This window comes from Rhinatrema bivittatum, chromosome 3 (assembly GCF_901001135.1).
Source record: "Rhinatrema bivittatum chromosome 3, aRhiBiv1.1, whole genome shotgun sequence".
NCBI lineage: Eukaryota > Metazoa > Chordata > Amphibia > Gymnophiona > Rhinatrematidae > Rhinatrema > Rhinatrema bivittatum.
Window position 1 is genome coordinate 509,239,200 of NC_042617.1, and position 26,964 is coordinate 509,266,163.

Below are 26,964 nucleotides of genomic sequence, written 5' to 3' on the forward strand. Positions count from 1 at the left end.
TTTCCAAAGGGATGGAGGTGGTGGCAGCAGAGTTGAGAGAGGATGGCATACTGGTACACTTGTATTTGGACAACTGGCTGATTCAGGCCAAGTCTCTGGAAGAGAGCCTTCTGGTGTCATGCAAAGTGGTCTCCTTGATGCAGGAGCTCGGTTGGGTAGTGAACCCTGGCCAAGAGCAGTCTTCAGCCATCTCAGTTGCTAGAGTATCTTTGTGTTCAGGTCAACATGAAGCAGGGCAGGGTGTTCCTGCCGGAGGGTCGTATTCAGAGGTTGATGGAATAGGTGCATCTTCTGATGAACCCAATATGCCCAAAAGTGTGATCCTATCTCCAGGTGCTAGGCTTGATGGCGGCGACCCTGGAAGTGGTACCATGGGCGAGGGCACAAATGTGTCCTCTTCAGTGCTCCCTTCTGTCTCATTGGAATCCACAGTTTCAGGATTATTCGGTTCGGCTTCACCTGCTGATGGAGGTCTGCACTTGCCTGCAGTGGTGGTTGCAAGCGGATCATCTAAAAAAGGTAGTTTCCCTAAGATCAACAGATTGGCTAATACTCATGACAGAGACGAGCATCCTGGGATGGGGTGCTCAGTGTCAGGAGCTGATAGCACAAGGGTATTGGAGTATAAAAGAGTCTCTCTGAGCATCAATCAGTTGGAAGCCTGGGCGGTTCAGTTGGTTTGCTTGCAGCTCAGCGACAGATTGCAGGGTGGAGCGGTCCGGATAATGTCGGACAATGCAACAACAATGGCCTTTATCAATCAGCAGGAAGAAACCAAGAGTCAGGAAGTCTTGCAGGAAATAGACCAACTTATAGAATGGCAGAAGTGCATCTTAAGGAGATCTTGGCCTCGCACATTGCAGAAAAGGATAATGTAAGAGTGTACTTTCTCAGCAGACAGAGTCTAGACCCAGGAGAATGGGTATTGTCAGATGAGGTGTTTCAGCTAATAGTGGATTGCTGGGGCCTTCCATTTCTGGACCTGCTGGCAACTTCTCACAATGGGAAGGTTCCTCGATTCTTAAGTTGCAGGAGAGATCCAAATTCATCTGGCATTAATACTTTTGTATAGGACTGGCTGGAAGACAAGCTACTGTATGCTTTTCCCCATGGCCCATGCGGGCAGAATGGTTCAGAGGGTTGAGAGTCACAGAAGGACGGTGCTTCTTTGTGGATCTGCAAAGGCTCCTAGTAGACTCCCCCCTCTGGTTTCCAGTGCACAGGGATCTGTTGCAGCAGGGACCTGTTCTTCACGAAGATCCGAATCGATTTTGTCTTATGGTATGGCCCTTGAGAGGGCTCGCTTTCTTATGCGTGGATAGTCTACTGTGGTGATTGCCACCTTGTTACAAGCAAGAAAATTCTCCACTTCCTTAGCCTATGTGTGGGTTTGGTGAGTGTTTGAAGTCTGGTGTGAAGATAGAGGATATCTTCCTTGTTTGGTTAAGATCCCACTCATTTTGGAAATTTAGCAGGATGGCTTGAATAAAGGGTTGGACCTTAATTCCTTAAAGGTACAGGTAGTGGCTCTTGCCTGTTTTAAGTGTTAAGTAAATGGTGGATCCTTCTTGGCTTATCCAGATGTGGCCCGGTTTCTGAAGGGAGTGAAACATCTTCGTCCTCCCTTGCGGTTACCAGTGTCTTTGTTTTTTCAAAATAATGTTTATTGAAAGAGAGGCATAATTAAACAGACATCGAGACTGAGTCCCCAGTTCTCCCAGGCTTAAACAGAGAATATATAAATAGAAAATACAAGAAGCCAACAGGCCAAATATTGTAAAACAGATCATGTCAAAAGGGCCTCTCGAAGAAATGTACCTTAATAAAGTAATAACCAGGAACAAACACAGGCCATTAAATACACATCAGGGAACAGAGTCGAACAAATATGAAAACATCACCTTTCTCCGTTCTAATTTTCTCCCCATAAAACATACTACCCCATCAGCTAAACAGACAACACACATACTCAGATGCATGACTCTGCGGCTGAAATGTTATCCCATTTCCTGTCCCCAGGGCCTCTTTTGCACATGCATGGTGTGGAACCTCTTAAAAATCCAGTGACAGGGAGTCTCAAGTCAGCACTCACTGACATCACATGTTTGGGTATTTGAATCCCAGCCATGCTACTATTGATACCTCAGCAACAGGTCCTCCTGCAGTGCATGTTGCTTTCTAGTGTTTGCCTTGCCTTGTACTTCTCCTTGCTTAGCCGTGCTGCCTCTTGTCCTGCCTTTACATGCCTTGCCTTGTCTTGTTTGCTGTGTCTTGGGCCCCTGTTCTTGTTTTGTCTGTCCGTCTCTACTTGACTTCTGGTTTTGACTCTAGCTTCGGACTTTGATTATGCTTTTGGTCTGCCACCTGCCCTGACCAAAGCTTGGACCTCGACACTGCCTGATCTCTTCCTGCCCCAACCTCGGCCTTGTATTTTGATGCTGCCTGATTTCCGCCTGCTCTGACCTCTGCCCGGATCCTGACCTCAGCCTTCTACTAGACTCCACCTAACCACTCATCACAGGATTCTTGCCTAAGCTCTGCCGGCCCCTGGAACTCAAGGGCTCAACTGGTGGGAAACCAGGCTGGTACAGGTGAAGCCCTAGACCTAGTCCTTGTAAAAGCAAGTCCACCTGCTGTCTGCATAGACCTAGTGGGTTTGCCTGCTAGGCTGCGCCAACCACGCCACAGCCCAAGGGATCACATCCATGACAATAGTCTTTTTTTTTTTTAACCTTACAAGCCGTGTGCAAGTTAAGTGGGACTTTCTCAACATTTATCCAGACCTAGCTAAGGTTATCCAGGAAAGAAAAAAAGTTTTAGTATGCACCAGGAAGTTTTGGCTGTTGGTGCTTCCTTTCTCCTCAGATACTCTTGTAAATGTGAGGTCAAACTGAATGCACTTTTTGGGTTTTTTTGCCCGTGAACCAGCTTAAGGATTTTTTGGATGCTAGGGCTGGGAACCTTCCCCCAAATTCCTAAATACTTCAAGTGATTGTCCAATGACTTTAATTTTGGAAGTGGATAGTACTTATTTTAATGTCTTTCCTTTATTCTTTTTGAAACAATTGCTTCTTAAAACTTCCTACTGCCGCCTCCTTTATTGTTGGGCTAATGTAGTGAGAGGAAATTTGGCAATTTCTTCTTGTTTTATTATTTATAATTTCCTGGCTTTATAGCTCTCATACTGTTTTTGAGCAAAGCTTGTTCTTTGCATATTTGAAAATTTAATAAATAAATATTAAAAAAAACACAACTTTTTGTTGCAATGGAAACTCCTCAGTTTCTGTCTGTCATTTTCTCTGCTTTTCGTTCGCTACCATTGTTCACATGCAGCATTTGTGCCAGTGGGTAACTTTCTGATTCAGCATCTAAGTCCACAAGAAAGTGATGTTGATGGTCCCTCTTTAGTGCTGCTTGCTTTCTATTTCTTACCTCCTAAAAGTTTCATACAAATTCACTTTTATTTTTAGAATTGCGACGCTAAGGCTTTCATGAGCAGTTACTCTTTCTCTGTGAGGTTTGTTCTTATATGGCTACTATCACATGTCAGCTATCATGTGTTTATTTCTACATCTGGTTGTATATGATTAGGCATGCCTATGTGAGCTACATGGTTTTCTGTCACCATAGCTACCCAGCCTGTTTTTCCTCTGAATTTTAAAACATTGTTTTTTTAACCTGTGTAGATATTGCACACGTATTTGTAGCCACTGTTATAACTGGAGAAGGTGCACATGTCTATTAAATTAGCCTGCCATTGTGCATCCACAATTATTTATTTATAAAATTTCTATACCACCAATCAACATTTTCCTAGCGTGTAGCCAGATGGACTCAGGACCAATTGGTATTGTCCTCTTGGGCTAGCAGATGGGAGACAGAATCAGATTTCAAAGCTGACGTCACTCTAGATATACCCCTGCAGTAACCTCAGCTCTTCAGTATCTCTGTCTCCTAGCAGATGCGGACACTATCCCACATACTAGAATAGTGTTAACAAATACAGCAAAGAAGAAAGAAAAATAAAAATTATCTTAAAGAATATCGAGCCCCACTCTCCTGCGATGAAATCTAAGGGTCCCTCCCCCAGTTGAGAATTCCTGATGTGATTTCCGATATCCCTCAGAGGTGTGCCTTGGTCTGGTAGCTGGTTCCCGGCGTGGACGTAGCCCCCAGAGTGGCTGAAAGGCAGCGGGTGCAAAACTGAGCACGGCGGTGAAGGTAAAGCCCTCTCCCAGCACTGAATCAGTAAGCGCCAAGACCAGGTAAGCAGAAAATTTTAAATCACGTCTCCGGTCTCCGAGGCTCGGATTGCCGTACCGTTTTGACGTACTTCCCGGCAAGGTAAAAGGGAGCACCAGTCAGGTTGAGCAGCCCTGGTTGGGCTAGGCCCCAATCCGGGGCAGGGATCCACGTGGAGACCCTCGGGGGCGCAATCTTACATGCGGGGGCGTCGGCACCATCTTCCCTTCTCGACCAGCAGTACGCGTGGGGCAGGCTGGGCAGCCGATGTGCCTAACTTGCGTGCGTCCAGTACAGACGCACGCACAGCTGCTCGTACAGCGGTGTGCATGGCCGAGCGCACAACCGAGCGCACCCCACACACACAACTACATGCACAGCCGCGTTTACAGCTACACGCGGCATTGAAACTAGAGGCAATGGCACAGACACCCAAGAAGGCCAGAAGGCACTCTTTGCACAGCCTGCCACATAAGAGGCGCGCAGCCGGAACTGGAGTCCTGCCTGTGCCAGCATTGCGAGGAAGCCCAGGGGGGAACCAAAGCCTGGTCCCTCACTGTTGGGGGATATGTCTGGAACTACTACAGACGATAGTTCTCTGGATCTAATCATCTCTGAGATGGCCTCTCCGCAAGAGGGCACATCAGGGGCTCCTACACAGACTCCCCCTGGGACTAACATGGATCCAGGGACCTTCTGGTTAGAATTTTTCCAAGGGCTGCAAGCCTGCGTTCAGGCGCAATCAGCCCCAGCTGCACCCCGGGCTCAACCCCTGCCAGAAGCACAAGATCCTACTGGCCCTATTCAGATGCCTCGAGGCATGCCTCGCCTAAACAAGAATTTCCCTGACAGGAACCCAGACACCTCAGATGATGGCAACTCCCCTGGAAAAAGGAGAAATTCCTCCAGGCCTGGAACCATACCGAACCATGCTTCGCTTCTTGCACAAGAATGAACTACCCTTGTTTCCCAGACTCTGAAGACCCTGGGTATTCCAGGCATGGGCCCGATGGCAGAACCAAAGAACCCCATCCTGGTGTCCCTTCATAAAGCTTCATGCTACTTCCCAATGATGGAAGCCACCCAGGAACTGATTGACCTGGAGTGGGATGCCCCGGAGGCCAGCTTCAAATGGAGTCGGGCCTTGGAAGCCCTATAGCCCCTAGAACCAGCAACCAAGGAGCGCCTGCATTTCCCGAAACTGGATGCCATGGTCTTTGCCGACTCAAAGCGAACAATGATTCCCGTTGAGGGAGGGGCTGCATTGAAGGATACTCAGGATAGCCGATTGGAATCCATCCTTAAACAGGCCTTCGGTGCAATAACAATGACACTGCAGATTGCTTCCTGCTGCGCACTGGTGGCACGTTCTTGCTTGCTCCTCTCGAGAGAGGCAAATAACTCCAGAATGTATACCAGTGAGACGATGGAACTTGCAGCAGCCTTCCTGGTGGATGCAAGCTCAGACCTGGTGTGCACTTCAGCCAGAGGCGTAGCATCAGTAGTGGCAGCCAAAAGACAAGCATGGCTACGGAATTAGTCTGCTGACGCGACATCTAAAGCGAATCTCACAAGAATGCCCTTTAAAGGATCTCTCTTGTTCGGAAGCAAATTGGAGAAGTTAGCCAGCAAATGGGGTGAATCCCCAGTACCTCGGCTACCAGAAGATAGGAATAAAAGATCTCAGCGTCTCTCACTCAGAAGAACCAAGGGCAGAGGCTCGCAACGCTTTAGACCCTACAGGAACTCACAGTTCCAGGCACCTCGTCCCTCCAGAAGGTCCCAGCCCTTTCGGAACCGACAGACCAAGAGAGGAGCAGGCCCGGGGGGCAGGATCCAGCCATGCACCACAATAAGAGAGGGCCAACCCATCCACAGGAAGAGGAAATAGGGGCTCGACTTGCCATCTTCTACCAAAGATGGGTCGAGATCACGTCTGACAAATGGGTACTGAACATCATTCGAGAAGGTTACTCTCTGAAGTTCCGCAGCATCCCTCGAGATAAATTTATGATGTCACCCTGCCACTCCCACTCCAAGAGACTGGCAGTAGAAACCATTCTAACAAGACTACTCAGTCTGAAGGCAATAACTCCGGGCCCATGCACCAACAAAATACGGGGCGGTATTCCATCTATTTTATCATTCCCAAGAAGGAAGGATCATTCCAGCCCATCTTGGATCTCAAGAACATCAACCGTCATCTGCAGGTACTACACTTCCGCATGGAAACTCTTTGCTCTGTAATAACGGCAGTACAACCAGGAGAGTTCTAATCTCCCTAGACCTTTCCAAAGCCTACCTACATATCCTACAGTCGATCAGGATCACCAGCGCTCCCTACACTTTGTGATACTGGGTCACCATTACCAGTTCCAAGCACTACCCTTTAGCCTAGCAACCGCCCCCAGAACTTTCATCAAAGTCCTGGTGGTCGTGGCGGCAACACTGAGGAAGGAAGGGATCTTGGTACACCCTTACCTGGACGACTGGCTGATCAGGGCAAAGTCTTTGGAAGAGAGCCAGCAGGTGACCAGCAGAGTCAAGAGCCTACTGCAGGCACTTGATTGGGTCATGAACATGGGCAAGAGCAGTCTGCAGCCCTCTCAATCTCTAGAGTACCTGGGGGCCTGTTGCAATACCAAACAGAACAAAGTCTTCCTCCTTTCTCCGAGGAAAAGGAAACTGATGGAACAATTATGACGATTGATGACCAATGCACACCCCAAGGTATGGGACTATCTTCAAGTCCTCGGCCTCATGGCATCAGTCCTGGAGGTCTCCCGTGGGCAAGAGCCCATATGCGACCACTCCAGCGCTCCTTACTGTCACGATGGAACTCACTGTCCCAGGACTACTCAATTCGCCTCCAACTACCAGCAGAGGTACGTTCTCAGCTCCAGTGGTGGCTACAGGAAGGCCACCTAAGCAGAGGAGTAAGCCTATCCTCACCGAACTGGACCTTTCTCACCACGGATGCGAGCCTGTGAGGGTGGGGAGCCCACTGTCAGGAACTGATGGCCCAGGGACAATGGAACAAGGAAGAGGTGGAATGGAACATAAACCGCCTGGAAGCTCAAGCAGTCAGACTAGTGTACCTGCGATTCAGCCACATACTCCGAGGCAAAGCGATTCGAGTAATGTCGGACAATGCGACAACTGTTGCTTACATCAACCGCCAGGGAGGAACCAGGAGCCAGCAGGTTTCTCTGGAGATAGACCCTCTCATGGTATGGGCGGAGATAAACCTACAAGGGATCTCTGCCTCCCACATCGCAGGAAAAGACAACGTCTCAGCAGACTTCCTCAGCAGAGAGAGCCTGGACCCGGGAGAATGGACGCTGTCGACCACAGCCTTCCAACTGATAGTAAATCGCTGGGGCCTCCCAGCCATGGATCTACTGGCCACCCGTCTCGGTGCCCAAGTGCCCAGGTTCTTCAGCCACAGACAAGAGCCACACTCCCAAGGGATCGACGCTTTCATCCAGACTTGGCCAGAGGAAGACTTACTGTACGCCTCCCCCCCCCCCCCCCCCTCCATGGCCGCTACTGGGCAAGGTCATCCGCAAGATAGAACATCACAGGGGATTAGTTCTACTAGTGGCCCTGGATTGGCCAAGACGACCATGGTACGCAGACATACAAAGAATCCTTGTGGGGAACCCTCTGTGCCTTTCTCCACACAGGAACCTTCTCCGGCAGGGCCCGATTCTCCACAAAGATCTGTCTCTATTCTCTCTTACGGTCTGGCCTTTGAGAGGATTCGCCTGAAGAAGCGCGGTTACTCAGAGGCCATGACTGACACCCTGCTCTGAGCACTCAAGTTCTCCACATACCTGTCATACATACGGATCTGTAGAGTATTCGAAGCCTGGTGCGAGGACCGCGGGATACTCCCTCAGACAGCCAAGATTCCCATGATTCTGGAGTTCCTACAGGACGGTATGAAGAAGGGGTTTGTCACTCAACTCCCTCAAGGTCCAAGTAGCTGCACTGTCCTTCTTCAGAGCCGAGGTGGACGGTATCCGGCTATCAACCCATCTGGATTTGTCCTGCTTCCTGAAAGGGGTTAAACAACTCCAACCACCCCTAAAGTGTCCGGTGCCTCAATGGAATCTCAATCCAGTATTAGACTTCCTAGCTGGGGCTTCCTTCAGACCAACACGCGGTCTGTCACTACGCCTCTTAACATTGACTATGGTATTCCTGGTGGCAATTTGTTCAGCTCGTCGCATCTCCGAAGTACAGGCACTATCCTGTCTGGAACCATTCCTTAGGTTCATGCCTGGAACCATACAGCTGCGCACCGTCCCCTTCCTTCCTTCCGAAAGTGGTTTCCAAGTTTCATTTGAACCAAACCATCTCACTACCATCTCCAGATGAACATAAGGACTTGGAAGACTCACGCCTTCTTCACCATCTAAATGTCGGCAGACTCCTAGTGCGGTACCTGGAAAGATCGGAACAGGTGTGCAAAATGGATCGCTTGTTCGTCCTCCACAGCGGGAAGAAACAAGGAGAAGCGGCCTCGCGGGTGACCATAGCTCGTTGGATCAAGGAAGTAATCAAGGCAGCCTACATAGAGGCAGGGAAGCCCTTACCACTACAGGTTAAGGCTCATTCTACGAGGGCAGTTTCTTGGGCAGAAACCAAGCTACTGTCGCCCGCCAGGATCTGTCGGGCGGCAACGTGGTCCTCCATACACACCACCTCCAGTTCTACCGCCTGGATATTCAAGCCCAAGAAGACGCAGCCTTTGCAAGGGCAGTATTAAGTGGGCCACGGGCAGCCTCCCACCCTGTCCGGGAGTAGCTTTTGTACATCCCATTGGTCCTGAGTCCATCTGGCTACACGCTAGGAAATGGAGAAATTACTTACCTGATAATTTCATTTTCCTTAGTTTAGACAGATGGACTCAGCATCCCGCCCATGGCTGCCCCAGAAAAGGAGAACCTCTGATAGCAAACCTCGAGACTAAGCAAATGGATAAGCTGCGGCCTACCCCTAGTTCAAGACACCCCAGTTTGTCCGGTATCGGCGTTAATTGGTTGAGTGCACTGGCGGTCTCCTGTTTGGAAATTAGTTGAACCAGTTCAAGTTTTAATCAAGTTTAATCAAGTTATTTAAGCAAAGATATATCCATAACGGCTTTTCGAAGAGAATACTGAAGAGCTGAGATTATTTCCACTTTGAAATCTGACTCAGTCTCCCATTTGCTAGCAGAAGAGAGAGCACAATTCCCATTGGTCCTGAGTCCATCTGTCTACACTAAGGAAAACAAAATTATCAGGTACCGTATTTTCCGGCGTATAAGACGAGTTTTTAACCCCTGAAAATCTTCTCAAAAGTCGGGGGTCGTCTTATACGCCGGGAGTCGTCTTATAGGTGAATAATTACCGTATTTTTCGCTCCATAAGACGCACTTTTTTCCCCCAAAAGTGGGGGGGGGGGGGGGGGGAAATGTCTGCGTCTTATGGAGCGAATATAAAAAAAAATAAAAATCTAACAAAAACCCCCACCCTCCTGACCCCCCCAGACCTACCAAATTAATTTACTACAACCCCCCACCCTCCTGACCCCCCCCCCCCCAAGACCTGCCAAAAGTCCCTGGTGGTCCAGCGGGGGTCCAGGAACGGTCCGGGAGCTATCTCCTGGACTTGGGCCGTCGGCTGCCAGCAATCAAAATGGCGCCGATGGCCCTTTGCCCTTACTATGTCACTGGGGTCGACCAATGGCTGCGGTAGCCCCTGTGACATAGTAAGGGCAAAGGGCCGTCGGCTGCCAGTAATCAAAATGGCGCTGACGGCCCATTGCCCTTACTATGTCACAGGGGCTACCGCAGCCATTGGTCGACCCCAGTGACATAGTAAGGGCAAAGGGCCATCGGCGCCATTTTGATTGCTGGCAGCCGACGGCCCAAGTCCAGGAGATCACTCCTGGACCCCCGCTGGACCACCAGGGACTTTTGGCAGGACTTGGAGGGGTCAGGAGGGTGGGGGGTTGTAGAAAACTAATTTGGCAGATCTTGTGGAGGGGTCAGGAGGGTGGGGGGTTGTATTTAATTAATTTGGCAGGTCTTGGAGGGGTCAGGAGGGTGGGGGTTGTATTTAATTAATTTGGCAGGTCTTGGGGGGGTCACAGGAGGGTGGGGGAAGCTGAGGGATTAGTTTTAAAGGGTCGGGGTGGGTTTTTTGTTTATCGGCTCGGGCGCAGCCGATTAAAAAAAAAACCAAAAAAAACCCCCGATCGGGCCGGACGAAAAAAAAAACCACGATGTGAATCTGAACCGGAATCAGAACCGATTCCAGTTCCGATTCACATCTCTATTACCGATACCTGCTTCTCTGCCTCTCAGATCTCGCACATGCACGTCTGCGCCGCTTCACTGCAGTCCTCAGGAGCGAGATCTGAGAGGCAGAGAAGGAGGTACCGGTAATAGGATACAAGGGTGGGCCAGAGGGACGCGTTACCGCTCTGATAGTCTTGGAGACAGGGAGGGCTGGGCAAGCAGGGAGAGCTGACCAATCCAAGCAGGATTTGTATACAACAACCAGCCAATCGCCGGTAAGGTACATCTTTTGCCGTGATTGGCTGGTTGTTGTATACTGGGTACCATATACAGTATGGTTATGTAGTGACACAGAAGGGTAGTCTTATACAGCGAGTATATCCCAAACTCTATATTTTAACTGGAAAAGTTGGGGGTCGTCTTATACACCGGAAAATACGGTAAGTATTTTCTCCATTCTATGTGGTTTACAATAGTACATTTGACATGATCATTTTAAACAAAAGAAAGCATGTCCTAGTAGGTGTGTATAAAGAATAAGCATCTTTGTCTGTAAGCCATTCAGTTACTTGTTTTCTGGTCACTCTTTCATTACATTTTTTAGCAGCCTGAAAAATTTAAACTTCCTATTTTCTTTAATAGCTCCTCTTGCATGGTGGTTGTGTGCAGCTGTATACACAGTGATCTGTATTTAAAAACTGAAGGCTTATTTTATTTACTTTACTTGTTTGAGTTTCTAGCCCCCCCCAATACCCTGATACTAATCATTCCTTTCATATACTACAATGGATGTGCTCAAATTTCATCGTTAAGGCCTGCGAGACAAGCTTATTGTGCATGTGCATTTATATTAAAGCCTTCTGATGGGGTGATAGTGTCTGACAAATCAATATGAAAAGGCTGGAGTACTGTGTTCAGTGCTGGGGACAATATCTCAAAAACAATAGAGAGGGTTACCCCCTGCAACCTTTTCTTTATTTCTGTCCTCTAACCTTTAGGGATCTACAATATTTATCCCATGTCCCTTTGAATTCTTTGACTGTTTTTGTGTTCACCTCCTCCTCCAGAAGGGCATGCCAGGCATCCACCACCCTTTCTGAGTCATCCCCCATGGAGTTTCATTTCATGACCCCTAGTTCTGCTGTTTACAAAGGAAAAGGTTTGAGGTTCATCACCCTTAAAGCCTTTCAGGTATCTGAAAGTCTATATCATATCTCCCCTGAAGCTCCTCTCTTCCAGGGTGTACATATACAGATACTTCAGTCTTTTCTCATAAGTCTTCTGATACAGATCCTATACTATTTTGGTTGCTCTTCTTTGGACTGCCTCCGTCCTGTCTCTATCCTTTTTGAGATATGGGCTCCAGTACTGAACACAGTACTGCAGGAGATGCCTCACAAAGGACCTGTACAAGGGCACCACCACCTCCTTTTTCTTACTGGTTATTCCTCTCTCTATGCAGCCTAGCATTCTTCTAGCTTTAGCTGTTACCTTCTCATATTACTTCACTGCCTTCAGATCACCAGATACCATCATGACACGGTCCTTCTCCCATTCCATACACATTAGTCTTTCACCACCCATTTCATATCTCTTTTGGATTACGCACCCCAAATGCATGACTCTGCACTTCTTGGCATTGAATCCCAGCTCCCAGCTCCTCGACCAGTCTTCAAGCTTTCTTAAATCACTTCTCATTTTCTCTGCTTCTTTAGGCGTGTCCACTCTGTTACAGATCTTAGTATCATCCGCAAATAAACAAACTTTACCTTCTATCCCTTCTGCAAGGTCGCTCACAAAGGTAATGAAGAGAACCGGTCCCAACACTGATCCCTGCGGCATTCCACTTTACACAGTTTTCTCTTCAGAGTAGGTTCCATTTAACATTACACACACTCTTATCAGTCAACCAGTTTGCAATCCACACCACTACCATGGCACCCACTCCCAAGCTTCTCATTTTGTTTGAATCTCCTATGCGGGACTGTATTAAAAGCTTTACTAAAATCCAAGTAAATCCCATTGAGTGCTCTTCCCTGGTCCAGTTCTCTAGTCACCCAATCAAAAAAATCAATCATATTTGTCTGACAGGATCTTCCTCTGGTGAATCCATGCTGCCTCGAGTCAAGTACCCACCAGATCGTAAATAGTGAACTATCCTTTTATTCAATAGTCTCCATTAATTTTCCCACCAATGAGGTGAGGCTTAGTAGCCTGTAGTTTCCAGCCTCATCTCTGCTCCCACTCTTGCGAACCATGACCACTACCACTCTTCTCCAATCTCATGGCACTACTCCTGTTTCCAGGGATCTATTGAATAGATCTTTCAGCGGACCCATCAGCACATCTCTGAGCTCACTCAGTATCCTGGCCTTGTCCCTTTTCAGTTTTCCTAGCTCTTCCCATACATTCTCTCCTTTAAACGGAGTTTTATCTACTCCTGTCCCATTCATGGTCTTGTCAACCAAAGACTGTCCTTCTCCAGGGTCGTCTTTCATGAATACCGAACTGAAGAATTTGTTTAATATTTCTGCTATTTCTTCAACTCTCTGTCCCCATATTGATCTGTGTCACTTTTCTATTTCACTATATCATTTTGGACCTTTATCTTTTCTCTGATATATCTGAAAAATGTTTTTTTCACCTCGCTTTACCTCTTTAACAATCCTTTCTGCCTGACTTGCTTTCTTGATTTCTTTCTTTGCCTCCTCAGTTTTGGCTAGCCCAATATGAAGACTATTACTGTAGTCCAGTTGTCCAAACAATAAAGCCTGTAAGACTGATCTGAATAATTTTGGGGTCAAAAAATATTTCAAAGGTCTTAATACTTTCAATCTATAAAATGCGCTTTTTACCACCTGTCAAATCTGTGGAAGAAAGGTTAATCCTGAGTCCAAAATAATACCAAATTTCGAGCCTCTCCAACAAGATACAGAGGAATGCCACCAAAAGACAGGGCGTCTATTTTAGTCATCCTGCCCTTAACCTATCCACAACAAAGTCATCTTAGATACATTCATTGTCAAATGATTCTGACCTAGTCAATCATTCACTGCCCCATACACTGAAAAAACACCAACAAAGGAAAATCACCATCCACACTTGGTAGGTAAAGTTGCACATTATCTGTATAACAATAAAAGTTCATATTTATCTTCCTAAAAATAGAACATAGGGGTAATAAATACAGATTAAACAAAATAAGGGAAAAGGCTGATCTTTGCGGAACCCCCATCCCAACTTCATGGCAAGAGGAACAATTACTTCTAACCTGTACCCGATGTTGCCTTTCATTATCCACGCTATGAAAGGCCGCTGTCGGATCAATTACACCAATATTCCAGAATTACCTTGATTTATTTCTCTCTATATAAAAAAAACAAAAAAAAACAGTGACGACAATAAGGTTTTGGTTCCATGGTGCTTGCAAAACCCATATTGCTGGGAATCTAGAACACTATTCCCTTTCAAATAATCAACACATATTATTTGAGTCAATACATATTTCTTCACTATTTTTGCCATTGTTGGAATATTTGTTTTAGGATGGCAATTTTGCAATCATTTTAAATTCTTAAAGAAGAAAAAAAGATGCTATAATCAGTATGCAAAATCTATGATAAATTCTGCATCCAAAAGTTGCAGAAAGATAGCGAGTCTTCACTGAAAGTAACAAAACTAAAGTTTTGTGATGAATGTATATTTGGATTGCAAACTGCTTTGATTTGCTTTAATAAATGGTATATCAAGTTCAATATACATAATCAGATTAACTAAAAAAAAAAAATTCAACACAGCTTTCCAAACCTGTCCTAGTGACACACCACAAGCAATCAGATTTTCAGGTGATCTCTATTAAATATGCATACATTGGAGACCCAGGATATGCAAATTTCTCCTAGGTATTCATTATGGATATCCTAAAATTCTGACTGGCTATATCACTGGGACAAGTTTAGGAAATCCTGATCTAACAGATGAGCCAGCATTATATGGCAGGTACAACCTTTGTTTTAGACCTATTTATCTAGGAAAGGAATTAACATTTAAATTTCATCATGCATGCATGCATGCATAATCCTGTGAAGTCTAGCTGGAGGGTTAATCACTTCAGAAAGTGTTCTATTCAGTTTGTATGACTGCTGTAAGGTCAGGCTTCATAAAATGAAGTAGTTGCAGATGCACCTATAGTAATTAGGGGGCAGGTGGGACTACCTTATACCTATAAATTCCTGTTAAGTGTTATTGTCTAACTTAGAGGTAGATTTCACAATCGTGCAACTGCACAATCTAATCCATAATACCAGGAGAATGTAATATTTTGATTTAACTATTAATTATTTATTCACAGATGTCTCTATCTGCAGATCTCAGTTCTCAGCCAAAAACACATATTCGTCCAAATTGGGCTACTCCCCATTCTGCAGGATACCCTGTTACCAAGGCAACAGCTAAGACCCTAGCTCAAAGTACAGAATGGAATGCTGGAATACGGCCTGCACCTGTCCAGGCACCAATACCAAAAATGAGTGAGAGAGGAAAGAAGGCCTGCAAGAGAACAGCAAGAAGCTCTCCATGTCAGTATCAGAGATACCAAGGGTGGTCTTTCCCAATGAGTGAGACCTACTGCCCCAATGAATGAAATTTTTCAGGTGGTGTCTGGGGTATAAATCAGGAAAGATCTGAGTGTTTTATGCTTTGCAAATGAAAGGAACAACACAAATTGTATTTTGCTTTCTTTGGTTTTATTTAAATTATAATTCTTTAATCCCATATAAAATTAGAAGTGGAAATGTGGACCCCAGGGGTTTGAAACCTTTTTTGGGTGTGTATCCTTTTTCTAATTCTAGACATTTTGAGGGCCCCCGACCTGCCCCTGCTGTTCCAGGCCCAGCTCTGCCTTTTCTTCAGTTGGTGGGGTTCAGGGAGCCCCACCAGTCCAGCTGTTCCAATCCTGCCTCTGTCTTCATTACTTCTGCTCCAATACATAGAAAGGTGAAATGCACTGCATGTGAGCATGATACCCTCCAGTGATGAGACTCGCACATAGTGCATAAGACTTGGCATGTCTGCAGTATTAGCATTAGTAATACTACACACCCTTTTAATGTCAGTTCTATTGATACTAATCACATAGCTTTGTCAATCTGTAACATTCAGTATATATTACAAGATCCCTAGATCAGGGAGTTTGTAATAAAAGTATAAAAACTGGGAATTTAGCGCAAGGTAGGGTTGCTAATCAGTCAGTATTATGCCAGATAGGTCTACTTTGCTAAAAGAAGGCTGCCAGCAGGTAGGACCTTAAAACTAGCAACATAAATTCTGGTAACATTTCAGTTGCAGCCTCCCTTAAGGTAGGAGATTCCCCTGACTCTAAATTGTCCTTCCACAAACTGCAAACACCCCTTTACCTCCAACTCTTATCTTTCTCCCCTTGTTCAACTCTCTTCAATGGCAGCAAGAATCAGATTGTATGGGAGCATGGGTCATCTGAGTCTAGGGTACACCCATAGGGGTCTCACTGACTACACCACTTCCTCCGCAGATTTCTTTTTTGAAAAGGAAACCTGTGCAAGAGGGGGGGAGTAGTCACTGTGGGACCCGATAGCAAACACTGGACTCATAGGCTCCATATTCACTTACATCCTAATCCCTGCCACTAGGGAAAGACCAGGTAAGCAGGGGTCCAGGAGCTGGAGAAGGGAGAAGGAAGGCCACATTTTTATTTTTCCAAGGGACAGATTTACAGCCCTAGCTCAAGGTTGCACAGCAGCTGAAAGAAGAGAGTCAACCTGCAAATCTACAATGTTCCCCCACAGCAGCAGGCTTGTAGATCCAGTAAGCAGCTGATGGGTGACTGAGAAACAAGTCCTAAAATGACAGAGAAAATGTTCTACTAAAAAGTTATATTTTTCTGAAGATAAGTGATTACTATATTTTTGTGCAGTGAATCAGGAAATGCATATCAACTCAGTTCTAAGTCATTCAGATTGCAGGGCTCCCTTGATTATCAAAGTAAAAACCACTTTGCAAGATGATGCATTAATGAATGTACCAAGGTTGAAATTTTGATGTATTTTGGTCAGTTGATTCATGGGAACTTTGAGATTCCTGTACGGTTGCCAGGGTTTTCAAGATATGGGTGACTATAAAGATTGTTCTGGTCCTTGTTTAATCTTGATACCAGTCAGCGTTGTAACTTCACATTGGTTATTTTAATGATCCAGTTTTTATCATTTGTTTATATATATTGCAGCATCCCCACTCTTTGAAAGCCAGCCCTGGCAGGTGTCTTTATCGAACCGTGGGTCTGATGAAGAATAGATGCAGTGGAGGACAACAAAATAAAAAGAATTTAATTTAGAAGAGCAGAAATAAAGAAGCATCCTCTGTTCTACATTTGGGAAGCTATTGCCTTCTGCTCTCATGTACTTGCTGACTGAAGTATCAGCTTGTATTGGAATTTAAACACCATGTCAGTAACCTGTGGCCCTGACCCCTCTCTATCATTTGTTTTTCTTTCTTTGTTCACAGAAAGTGACCATCTTTTTTGTTGTTGTTGTTGTCCCTATCACTGAATGTGGTGAATCAGGTATCTCTTGTTTCCTCTTGCTGATCTTTTCACCTGTGCTGTTCCTCCTGTTTTGGTGAAGGCTCTCATTACAGCATGTTGCCCTGGGCTTTGGAGGTTCAATAAGTGCTATCATCTGGAACTTGTACAAGTCAGCAGCTCAAGAGTTAGCAGCAATTTCTGGTCTCCTTTATAGACTGGTAAATTCACCTCTATTACCTCCTGGGGCTGGAATCCAAGGCCTGTTTTTAAAAGTATTTTCCAATTAGTAGTGAACCCATAGTTGCGGTGTTCTGAAGTTTTCCATGTTTCTACTATTCTTCCTGGAGCTTCATCATGTTTGTTCCTGCTCCTGCCCTGCTGTTTTTTCTCTCTATCAGTGTCCCGGCCCAGTGCAGTAAAATTTAAGGTTCCCCCTTTAGCACTGGCTTCTCATTTCTGACCCAAACAGTTTATACAGCAGTGCTATTTGAACCATAAGGAGTTACGAAGCGAGCTTTGTGATAATACAGCAGTTGTATGAACTGCACAGGCTGTGATATGAAGTAAGGAGAAGTCAGCACTGCTAGAAGAAGCTCAAGTTTTACAGTGCCTTACCAGGACACAGACAGAGGAAAGTGAGGGAAAAAGAGGCAGGTCAGGAACCAAAAGCAGGTTTCAAGCTCTCCAGGAGGGGAGAGCCAAGGCTTTACTGCAGCAGTGACAGGGAAGAGATAAGGGAGGGAGGGAGAGAGAGCGTAGACTCCCTGATTTAAAGGAGGAGGAGAGAGAGCAGGACCCCAAACTGGTGGTTAGGGGAAAAGAGAACAGAGACTCCAGCTTGGGTGCAGAGAGTAGGGGCTCAAGGATGGGAGAATGGGCACTCAAGGGTGTGGGGATTGGATGGGAGAATGGGGACTTGGAGACAGCAGGAAGAGAGAGTGGGGGGAGAATGGGAATATGGGGAGAATGTGAATTTGGAGACTGAGCAGGGATTGTGGGGATGGTAGACTTAGAGCTGGTTATTGGGATGGATGGGATAGCAATTGGATGGGGAGTATGGGTGTGCAAGGTGAACTAGGAGGTATGAGATGAAGAATTGTATGTAATATTGGGGGCATGAGAAGGGGGGCTAAAGGGGGAAGGGTTAAAATCTGCAGTGAAATGCCTGGAGGGCCTGTGAAGGGTTTGAGAGAGGGTAAAAAATGGGACGGGGAGGAAGTGAAAGAGGTGTTTATGGGAAACTGGGTAGGGAATAAAACAAATGAACGGCACTAAAGGCAAAGGATAGTTGAGCGAAACAAGCTGAGACTAATGAGATTAGAGGTAGAAGATAGTAGTTAAAGGTTGAGGAGGGTGTGAATATAGGGGGAGGAAATGGAATAGAGCATACAGGAAATAGGCTGAAGGATTGAGAACAGGGAAAGTATGGAGAGGGTGAAAAAGGGAAATGTAGGTGAAGTATGGGGGGAAGATGGAATGAAATTAGCATGGCATGGCAGAAAATAGAAATTAAAAGAGATGTGGATAAAGGTGAGCCAGTAGATGTTGTGTACTTGGATTTTCAGAAGGCGTTTGACAGAATCCCTCATGAGAGGCTTCTAAGGAAACTAAAAAGTCATGGGATAGGAGGCAGTGTCCTTTTGTAGATTACAAAGTGGTTGAAAGACAGGAAACAGAGGATTAAATGGTCAATTTTCTTAGTGGAAAAGGGTAAACAGTGGAGTGCCTCGGGGATCTGTACTGGGACCTGTGCTTTTTCAATATATTTATAAATGATCTGGAAAGGAATACGACGAGTGAGGTAATCAAATTTGCAGATGATACAAAATTATTCAGAGTAGTTAAATCGCAAGTGGACTGTGATAAATTACAGGAGGAACTTGCGAGACTGGAAGATTGAGCATCCAAATGGCATATGAAATTTAATGTGGACAAGTACAAGGTGATGGCATATAGGGAAAAATAATCCATGCTGTAATTACACGATGTTAGGTTCCATATTAGGAGCTACCACCCAGGAAAAAGATCTAGACATCATAGTGGATAATACATTGAAATCATCAGCTCATTGTGCCGCAGCAGTAAAAAAAAAAGCAAATAGAATGTAGGAGTTATTAGGAAGGGAATGGTGAATAAAATAGAAAATGTCATAATGCCTCTATATCGCTCCATGGTGAGACCGCACCTTGAATACTGTGTAAAATTCTGGTCGCCGCATCTCAAACAAGATATAGTTGCAATGGAGAAGGTACAGAGAAGGGTGACCAAAATGATAAAGGGGATAGAACAGCTCCCTTATGAGGAAAGACTAAAGAGGTTAGGACTGTTCAGCTTGGAAAAGAGACAGCTGAGGGGGGGGGGATAGGATAGAGGTCTTTAAAATCATGAGAGGTGTAGAATGAGTAAATGTGAATCAGTTATTTACTCTTTTGGATAATAGAAGGACTAGGGGGTATCCCATGAAGTTAGCAAGTAGCACATTTAAAACTAATCAGAGAAAATTATTTTTCACTCAGTGCACAATTAAGCTCTAGATTTGTTGCCAGAGGATGTAGTTAGTGTATCTGGGTTTAAAAAAGGTTTGGATAAGTTCATGGAGAAGTCCATTAACTGCTATTAATCAAGTTGTCTTTGAGAGTAGTCACTACTATTACTGGCATCAGTAGCATTGGATCTACTTAGTGTTTGGGTACTTGCCAGGTACTTGTAGCCTGGATTGGCCACTGTTGGAAACAGGATGCTGGGCTTGATGGACCCTTGGTCTGACCCAGTATGGCAATTACTTATGATCTTATGAGATGAAAGTGCAAAATCAGTGTCACAGTCAGGAATGGGAGAAATAAAGAACACAGGAGAAATAATTATAATGCTAAATTAATTGGACAGGTGAGCAGACTGGATGGGCCATATGGTCTTTTTCTGCCATTATGTTTCTGTGGAAAAAAAAGAAAACGAAAAAGAGCCCATGGAAGTTGAGAAGATAGACAAGAGGAAGGCAGAAAAGACTAAGTCCACTGCAGTTGGAAAAATAAAATGCCTAGATAATAAAGATAGAAAAATATTTTAATTTTCTGTTTAGTGATTAGAAAATGTCAGCTTGGGTTTATGCGCCTCTATTTTTGTATTTTGCTCAGGATAGGAGGAAATGTATATCTCTTTTGTCTGCTTGTTTTTACTGTCTAATTTGTAGTCAGGCATTCTGTATTTAATGAGTCTGTCTGTATTCTGCATGTGTGATGGAGGTGAGGGATTCTGCTAATTTGTGTTTCTTTGTAGGAATCTTTTGCAGTCCAGCTTGTTTTGTTTTATCAGTAGATAGTATATTCTAGATCCGCTATAATAGTTGCAATACTTCTTTCTCATGCATAATATTATTGGTGTTAATGATATTCTTGTATAACAAGCTTGCTCAATAGTCTTTGTGAATTTTTTCCAAGGATTTGTATTACTTCACACTGTGCCTGATAGTAGAGGGAGTTTGACTTGCTGTTACTGATGTGACACAGAATTTGAATATTACTTTTCTATGGTGAGTAGTAAGTTTAATGTTTAAAAGTGTGATGCCCAATTATGTGTTTTTACAGGTTTGTTCTTGGTGGTGGTGGGGAACTGATCACAATTCTTGAGTTTATTTTGGAAATCTCAGGGGGGGGGGGGGGGGGGGGGGGTTTCCATCCAAGTGTCTCGCCAATAGTTAGAAAGGTATGATCAACTTCCAAATAGTGAATGTAATAATCTCAAAGAAAGCATTCCAAGTGTTCTATCTGCAATGAATCTTAAAGCAGTAGTGAACCTTAAATAAACCTTAAGGAATATATTTTGTAAAATAGGTGGGGATTATTGATTTAGATTTTTTTTTCTTTTTTTTACTATATAGATATATATGAATGGGTGTGTCTGTTATATAATTAGTTCTTTTCTTTTTTTTTTTTTGGCTAGTCATTTAAACCCAAAGATTCTAAATTATGCCATGTTCTATCTCTGGAGGAAAAGCATCAAGGACTTTTTAACAATAATGTTCTCCTTTGGTACCATATTCCCTGTGATGATGGACTAAGAGCAAAGCCGCTTATAACTACAAACCTTCAAACCTAACTCAGTAATATCCAACAAAAAACTGAGGGGTTAAAATCTGAGGTGAAATACCTGGAGGGCCTATGAAGGGTTTGAGAGAGGGTAAAAATGGGACTGGGAGGAATGAGTACTCAAGGCTTTGTAGGGATTGGATAGGAGAATGGGGACTTTGGGACAAAGCAGGAAGAGAGATTGAGTAGGGGGGGGGGGGAGAATGGAAATTTGGAGAATGAGCAGAGATCGTGGGGATGGTAGGGAAGAGCTGGGAATTGGGATGGATGAGACAGCAGGGACTTAGCAATTGGATAGGAAATATGAATATGGGAGGTACAAGATGAAGAATTATATGTAGGACTCCGGGCATGAGAAGGGGGACTAAAGGGGGGAAGAGAGGTTAAAATCTGAGGTGAAGTACCTGGAGGCCTATGAAGGGTTTGAGAGAGGGTAAAAATGGGACAAGGAGGAAGTGAAAGAGGAGTTTATGGGAAACTGGGTAGGGGACTAGAGGCAGAGGACTGATAAGCGAAACAAGCTGTGGCTAATGAAATAAGAGGTAGAAGATAGTAGCTGAGGGTGTGAGTACAGGGGGGAGTCCTGTGACATAATCCTAAATATATGAAGTCAGATTATTTATTTTATGTGCAGTTCTGATATTTACATTTAGAAATGTGATTCTGATCATTTAAATTTTCCCCTGATCCAAGTAAATAATTGAAAAATAATATGAACCTTAAGCAAATATAACTTTCTACATACAAACAGTAGATGATTTGAAAATGATTTACACTAGCTGGAATAAAATTAAGTAAACGATGTTTAAACCTATTCCCTTAATTATAATGATGAAATGTAAACACCGTTTATCTGTAAGACAAATTTGGTTTAGACTATGTACATTTTCCAGAGATTAGCAGTATGGTAGTCCTCACATGTGGGTAACATCATCAGATGGAGCCCGGCATTGAAATTTGATAGCAAAGTTTCTAGAAACTTTAAGCATGCCTTACTGGGTTTGTGCAGCCTGCCATACTGCCACTGATCCATGCACAGGCCTCTTCAGTCTCATTTTTTCTGTGGAGCTTATAGATGGCATTTTTTTTTTTCTTCTGCTGAGAACAAAACTCCAGCTTCCTGAGCAGACAGGATTCCATGGTTTTCATTTGTTCCTTATACTCACCTAGATAGGTTTAGTAATTTTGTTGTATACTTTTTCTTAATTTTTCAGCAGCCATGTGGTACATCGGCTTCAGTGCATCAAGGTGGTATCAGTTGTAGTTTTGTCATTTGATTTTTTTTTTGCTTATTTTTCGCCCGATGCCCTTACCAGAGAAGAAGACCAGTGACTTCAATAAGTGCCACCACTGTGAGAGGTTAATGTCTATCACAGAGCCCCATGATAGATGTATCCTTTGCCTGAGAGCGGACCATAAAGTCTGGGGGTGTACCCTTTGTAAGAGTTTGACATCTAGGAGGACTTATCCCAGCTCATAGAAAAGTACTTTGGGATACGTAGATCTGGCCCATCAGTATTGATGTAGGACCCAAGAGCTGCAATAACCACTGGCAGTGCATTGACATTGGGAAGGCATCAATCACTATTGACATCGTGCACTAGCAAGACCCATGGGGATGGACCATAATCTGTCCCCTCCCATCCGAAAAAGATGAAGGTTCAACTTCTTTGGTTCCAGTATCAAGGTGTTCCAATGACATGCATCGGGTAAAGGCCAAGAAACATCAGCATCTGCCTCTGTCCGTACCATGCCAAGAGCAGGGATATTGTGGCGGCAGCCTTGAATCCCCCAAAGCATTCCTGTGGTGAGGACAACTCATGCTGTGAACTGTCCCAGGAATCACAGTAGACTCCCAAGAATCTAGATGTCATCTACTGATATATCTCTGGTATCCCAGGAAGATAAGGCCTCCCCTCCCAGGCTGTGTTGTCATTGGCAGTCTTTGAGGGGGAGCTGTATAGTGAAATCCATCAGGCCATGATTCAGAACATTATTGTCCTGGCATCAAAGACATTAGTATTGCTGCAAATGGATGTCCAGCTGATACTAGAATCCCTGCTAACACCCAGTGAGTCGGCACTGATGACATTCCCGAAGAGGAATACCACCAGAATTCCGTTCAGAACATTGCCCAATCAACTTTAAAAAGAGACTAAAAACCTGGCTATTTGAGCAAGTGTTCCAATTATGATAACAACATACCTCAACACCATCACACTATCCATCACCCTAAATTAAGACTATTCAATCATGATACCCTTACAGTTCAATAACCCTCTCTACATCAGCTTACCCCAAAGCTTTATGTCTCTCATATTAAATATATGCGCCCAATATTAAAAATATGCGTTTTCTCCCCTTATGCTCCAAGTTTTTTCCCCATGTATTCTGATCCAAGTTTTATGCCATGTTCTTTGTAATTTGCATTCTCACATGCCTGTTTTTCAGTTACAATGTAAACCGAGATGATATGTAAAATTTTACATGAATCCCGGTATAAAAAAATGTTAAATCAGTGACTGCCACATTGATTGTCATTTCTAGTCCATTAGGGAAGGACATCAGAGTCTAGGGTCAACAGACAAGTGCAGCCTTCACAGAGACCTTGTCTTTTTTAGCTGGACAAGATGCAGATCCACACCCCTGGCTGGATCTGAGGACTTCTTTGGTGAGGAGTTGACAGGTCTCTCCTCCGACCCTTCTCCTCCACAGGAAAGGCGAAAGTCTTCTTAGACCTCTCTTTTGCTGGCTTTATCCAGACAGTGGCAGAGACCATGCCATTTACTTTACAGAATGAGGAAGAGTCCAGAATAAAGCTAGTGTATATCATCCAGTTCATGGATCCCCTTTAATTATATACTTATTTACAGTTTCTTGTATTCCACTTCTTTCTAAGGCAATTAGTCCAGAGTGAATAACACCTTTTATACTCATAAAACTCACAAGCAATACAACATAAAACATAATAAAACATTGCATAAATCACTTTAAAACTGGGCTGATTACAAGATTAAAACTTTCCATTATAATCTAACTTAGAGTATGTCTCTTCAAATAACATGGTCTTTACCAGTTTTCTAAAACTCTTTTTTGTTCCTGCATCTCTTACTTTTACTGGTAGCCCATTCTATGCTGAAACCACTACATTTGAAAATCCAATCGCCCTTGTGTGCTTATACCTATAAGCACTGACAGAGAGTTTCTAGCAGGCCACTTCCTTCTGAACATAAAAACCTCACTGGTGTATACCAATTAGTTCTATCTTTCAGCATACATGGTTGGTCAGTTTGAAGATTATTATCAGTGATCTAAATCTCTTCCTCCATTTTACTGGTAACCACTGTAGGTCCTTTAATGCCGGAGTGATATGTTCCCTATGGGGCAGGCCTTAAGGATATCATGGCAGTCTCTGGCCATTAGATCCTTCAGGAGTTGCAGATGAGGGTATAGGAAAACTCACCGTCTGTAGCTCCAGTGAACAAGAAGGCAGAAGCGAAATATGTTCCAAGGTTTATGTATTTGAGATGCAGCTGTTACACCAATCTGTGGTTGTCATATCTACTCACAAGAAGGCCAAGAGGTCCAGGATCCATTCCTCTGTGCCTCCAGGGAAGAATTATCTTATCCTGGACCCCCTTGGGTAGAAAGTTATTCAGGAAATTATCCTCCATGCATGCATAACACCTTATCAACTCTTCATGAGCCAGTATATGTGGGACTTTCTGAAGGAAAGTGAAAATGGCAAGGCAGCTTCCCCAGAATCAGTAATGACTTTGAAGCACTGGTGGGCAAAGGTATGGCATATGGAAAACACATTATCTGGTTGATCTTTGATGTTTTTGAGATGGCAGCAAGAGTTTCTGCAGTGGGTATTCGTGCCTGCAGACTTACTTTCTGCAGGCCTCAGATCCCTGACTGAATGTCCAAGAAAGACTTATGGATATGCCATGCAATGGAGAAAACTCTTTGGAAATATTTTATATATTTTATTTAAAAATTATTTTTATACCACCTACAAAATAAAGCTAGGCAGTTTAAAGTTAAAACATACATAAAATACAATTATCATATAAGGCTAAAACATCATAGTAACAAACATAACAGCACAATATAAAAATAATAAAATAAAAATAAAATCAATAGCATAACATCAGAGGTAGTCACATACTGCAAGTCTAAAATCAGATTCCTGAAATTACATCTCTAAAAGACAGCTGAAATAGCCAAGTTTTATGCCCCCTTTTAAAATAATTTTTATCTGATAAAAGCCTTAAAATTTCAGGCATAGTATTCCATATTTACATGTCCTGCCACAGAGATCAAGGTCAAGGAAGCTATGGCTCAGATTAAAGACCACTACAATGCTTCAGATTCTCTCCACTGTTGCTGTATATCTGCTTATATCAACCAGAAAGTATGACAGCGTAATCTACCAAAGGCTAGAGTGGCTGGTACACTGGCAAGGCAAATCAGACAAGTTTCAACTGGAATAGCGGCAGGGCATATGAAATGGCCATCTTCCTTTCAGATTGAGCCCTCAGATACTGATGACCAGCAGGGTTAGGTAGTAGGCCCTAAACCAGTACTAAGCAGAAATGCGGTAAGAGGCACTTGGAACAACTGGAAGCAAGAAGACCTAGAGGCGCAGTCCATATGTATTCCACGCATTAAGAAAGGTGGAAGGAAGGCAAAACGATTACCGTCATGGTTAAAAGGTGAGGTGAAAGAGGCTATTTTAGCCAAAAAATCATCCTTCAAAAATTGGAAGAAAGATCCATCTGAAGAAAATAGGATAAAACATAAGCATTGTCAAGTTAAGTGTAAAACTTTGATAAAACAAGCGAAGAGAGAATTTGAAATGAAGTTGGCCATAGAGGCAAAAACTCATAATAAAAACTTTTTTAAATATATCCAAAGCAAGAAACCTATGAGGGAGTCGGTTGGACCATTAGATGACCGAGGGGTTAAAGGGGCTCTTAGGGAAGATAAGGCCATTGCAGAAAGACTAAATGAATTCTTTGCTTCCGTGTTTACTAGTGAGGATGTTGGGGAGATACCAGTTCCGGAGTTGGTTTTCAGGGGTGATGAGTCAGACGAACTGAACGAAATCACTGTCAACCTGGAAGATGTAGTAGGCCAGATTGACAAACTAAAGAGTAGCAAGTCACCTGGACCGGATGGTATGCATCCCAGGGTACTAAAGGAACTCAAAAATGAAATTTCTGACCTATTAGTTAAAATTTGTAACCTATCATTAAAATCATCCATTGTACCTGAAGACTGGAGGGTGGCCAATGTAACCCCAATATTTAAAAAAGGCTCCAGGGGTGATCCGGGTAACTATAGACCAGTGAGCCTAACTTCAGTGCCGGGAAAAATAGTGGAAACTATCCTCAAGATCAAAATTGTAGAGCATATAGAAAGACATGATTTAATGGGACACAGTCAACATGGATTTACCCAAGGGAAGTCTTGCCTAACAAACCTGCTTCATTTTTTTGAAGGGGTTAATAAACATGTGGATAAAGGTGAACCGGTAGATGTAGTGTATTTGGATTTTCAGAAGGCGTTTGACAAAGTCCCTCATGAGAGGCTTCTACGAAAACTAAAAAGTCATGGGATAGGAGGTGATGTCCTTTCGTGGATTACAAACTGGTTAAAAGACAGGAAACAGAGAGTAGGACTAAATGGTCAATTTTCTCAGTGGAAAAGGGTAAACAGTGGAGTGCCTCAGGGATCTGTACTTGGACCGGTGCTTTTCAATATATATATCAATGATCTGGAAAGGA

General features: G+C 44.0%; 1 protein-coding gene across 6 annotated transcripts in view; it reads left to right on the forward strand.

Annotated features, from left to right (window-relative positions):
• Positions 1-17,526, forward strand: part of FBXO16 (F-box protein 16) — a 137,453-nt gene extending 119,927 nt beyond the window's left edge. For all 6 annotated transcript variants that reach the window (XM_029596179.1, XM_029596174.1, XM_029596178.1 and 3 more), the window contains 2 exons: positions 14,883-15,108; positions 16,791-17,526. In XM_029596179.1, coding sequence (XP_029452039.1) covers positions 14,883-15,108; positions 16,791-16,858 — 294 coding nt within the window. In that variant the 3' untranslated portion in view covers positions 16,859-17,526. The remainder of the gene's footprint in view (positions 1-14,882; positions 15,109-16,790) is intronic.
• The last annotated feature ends 9,438 nt before the right edge of the window (positions 17,527-26,964 follow it).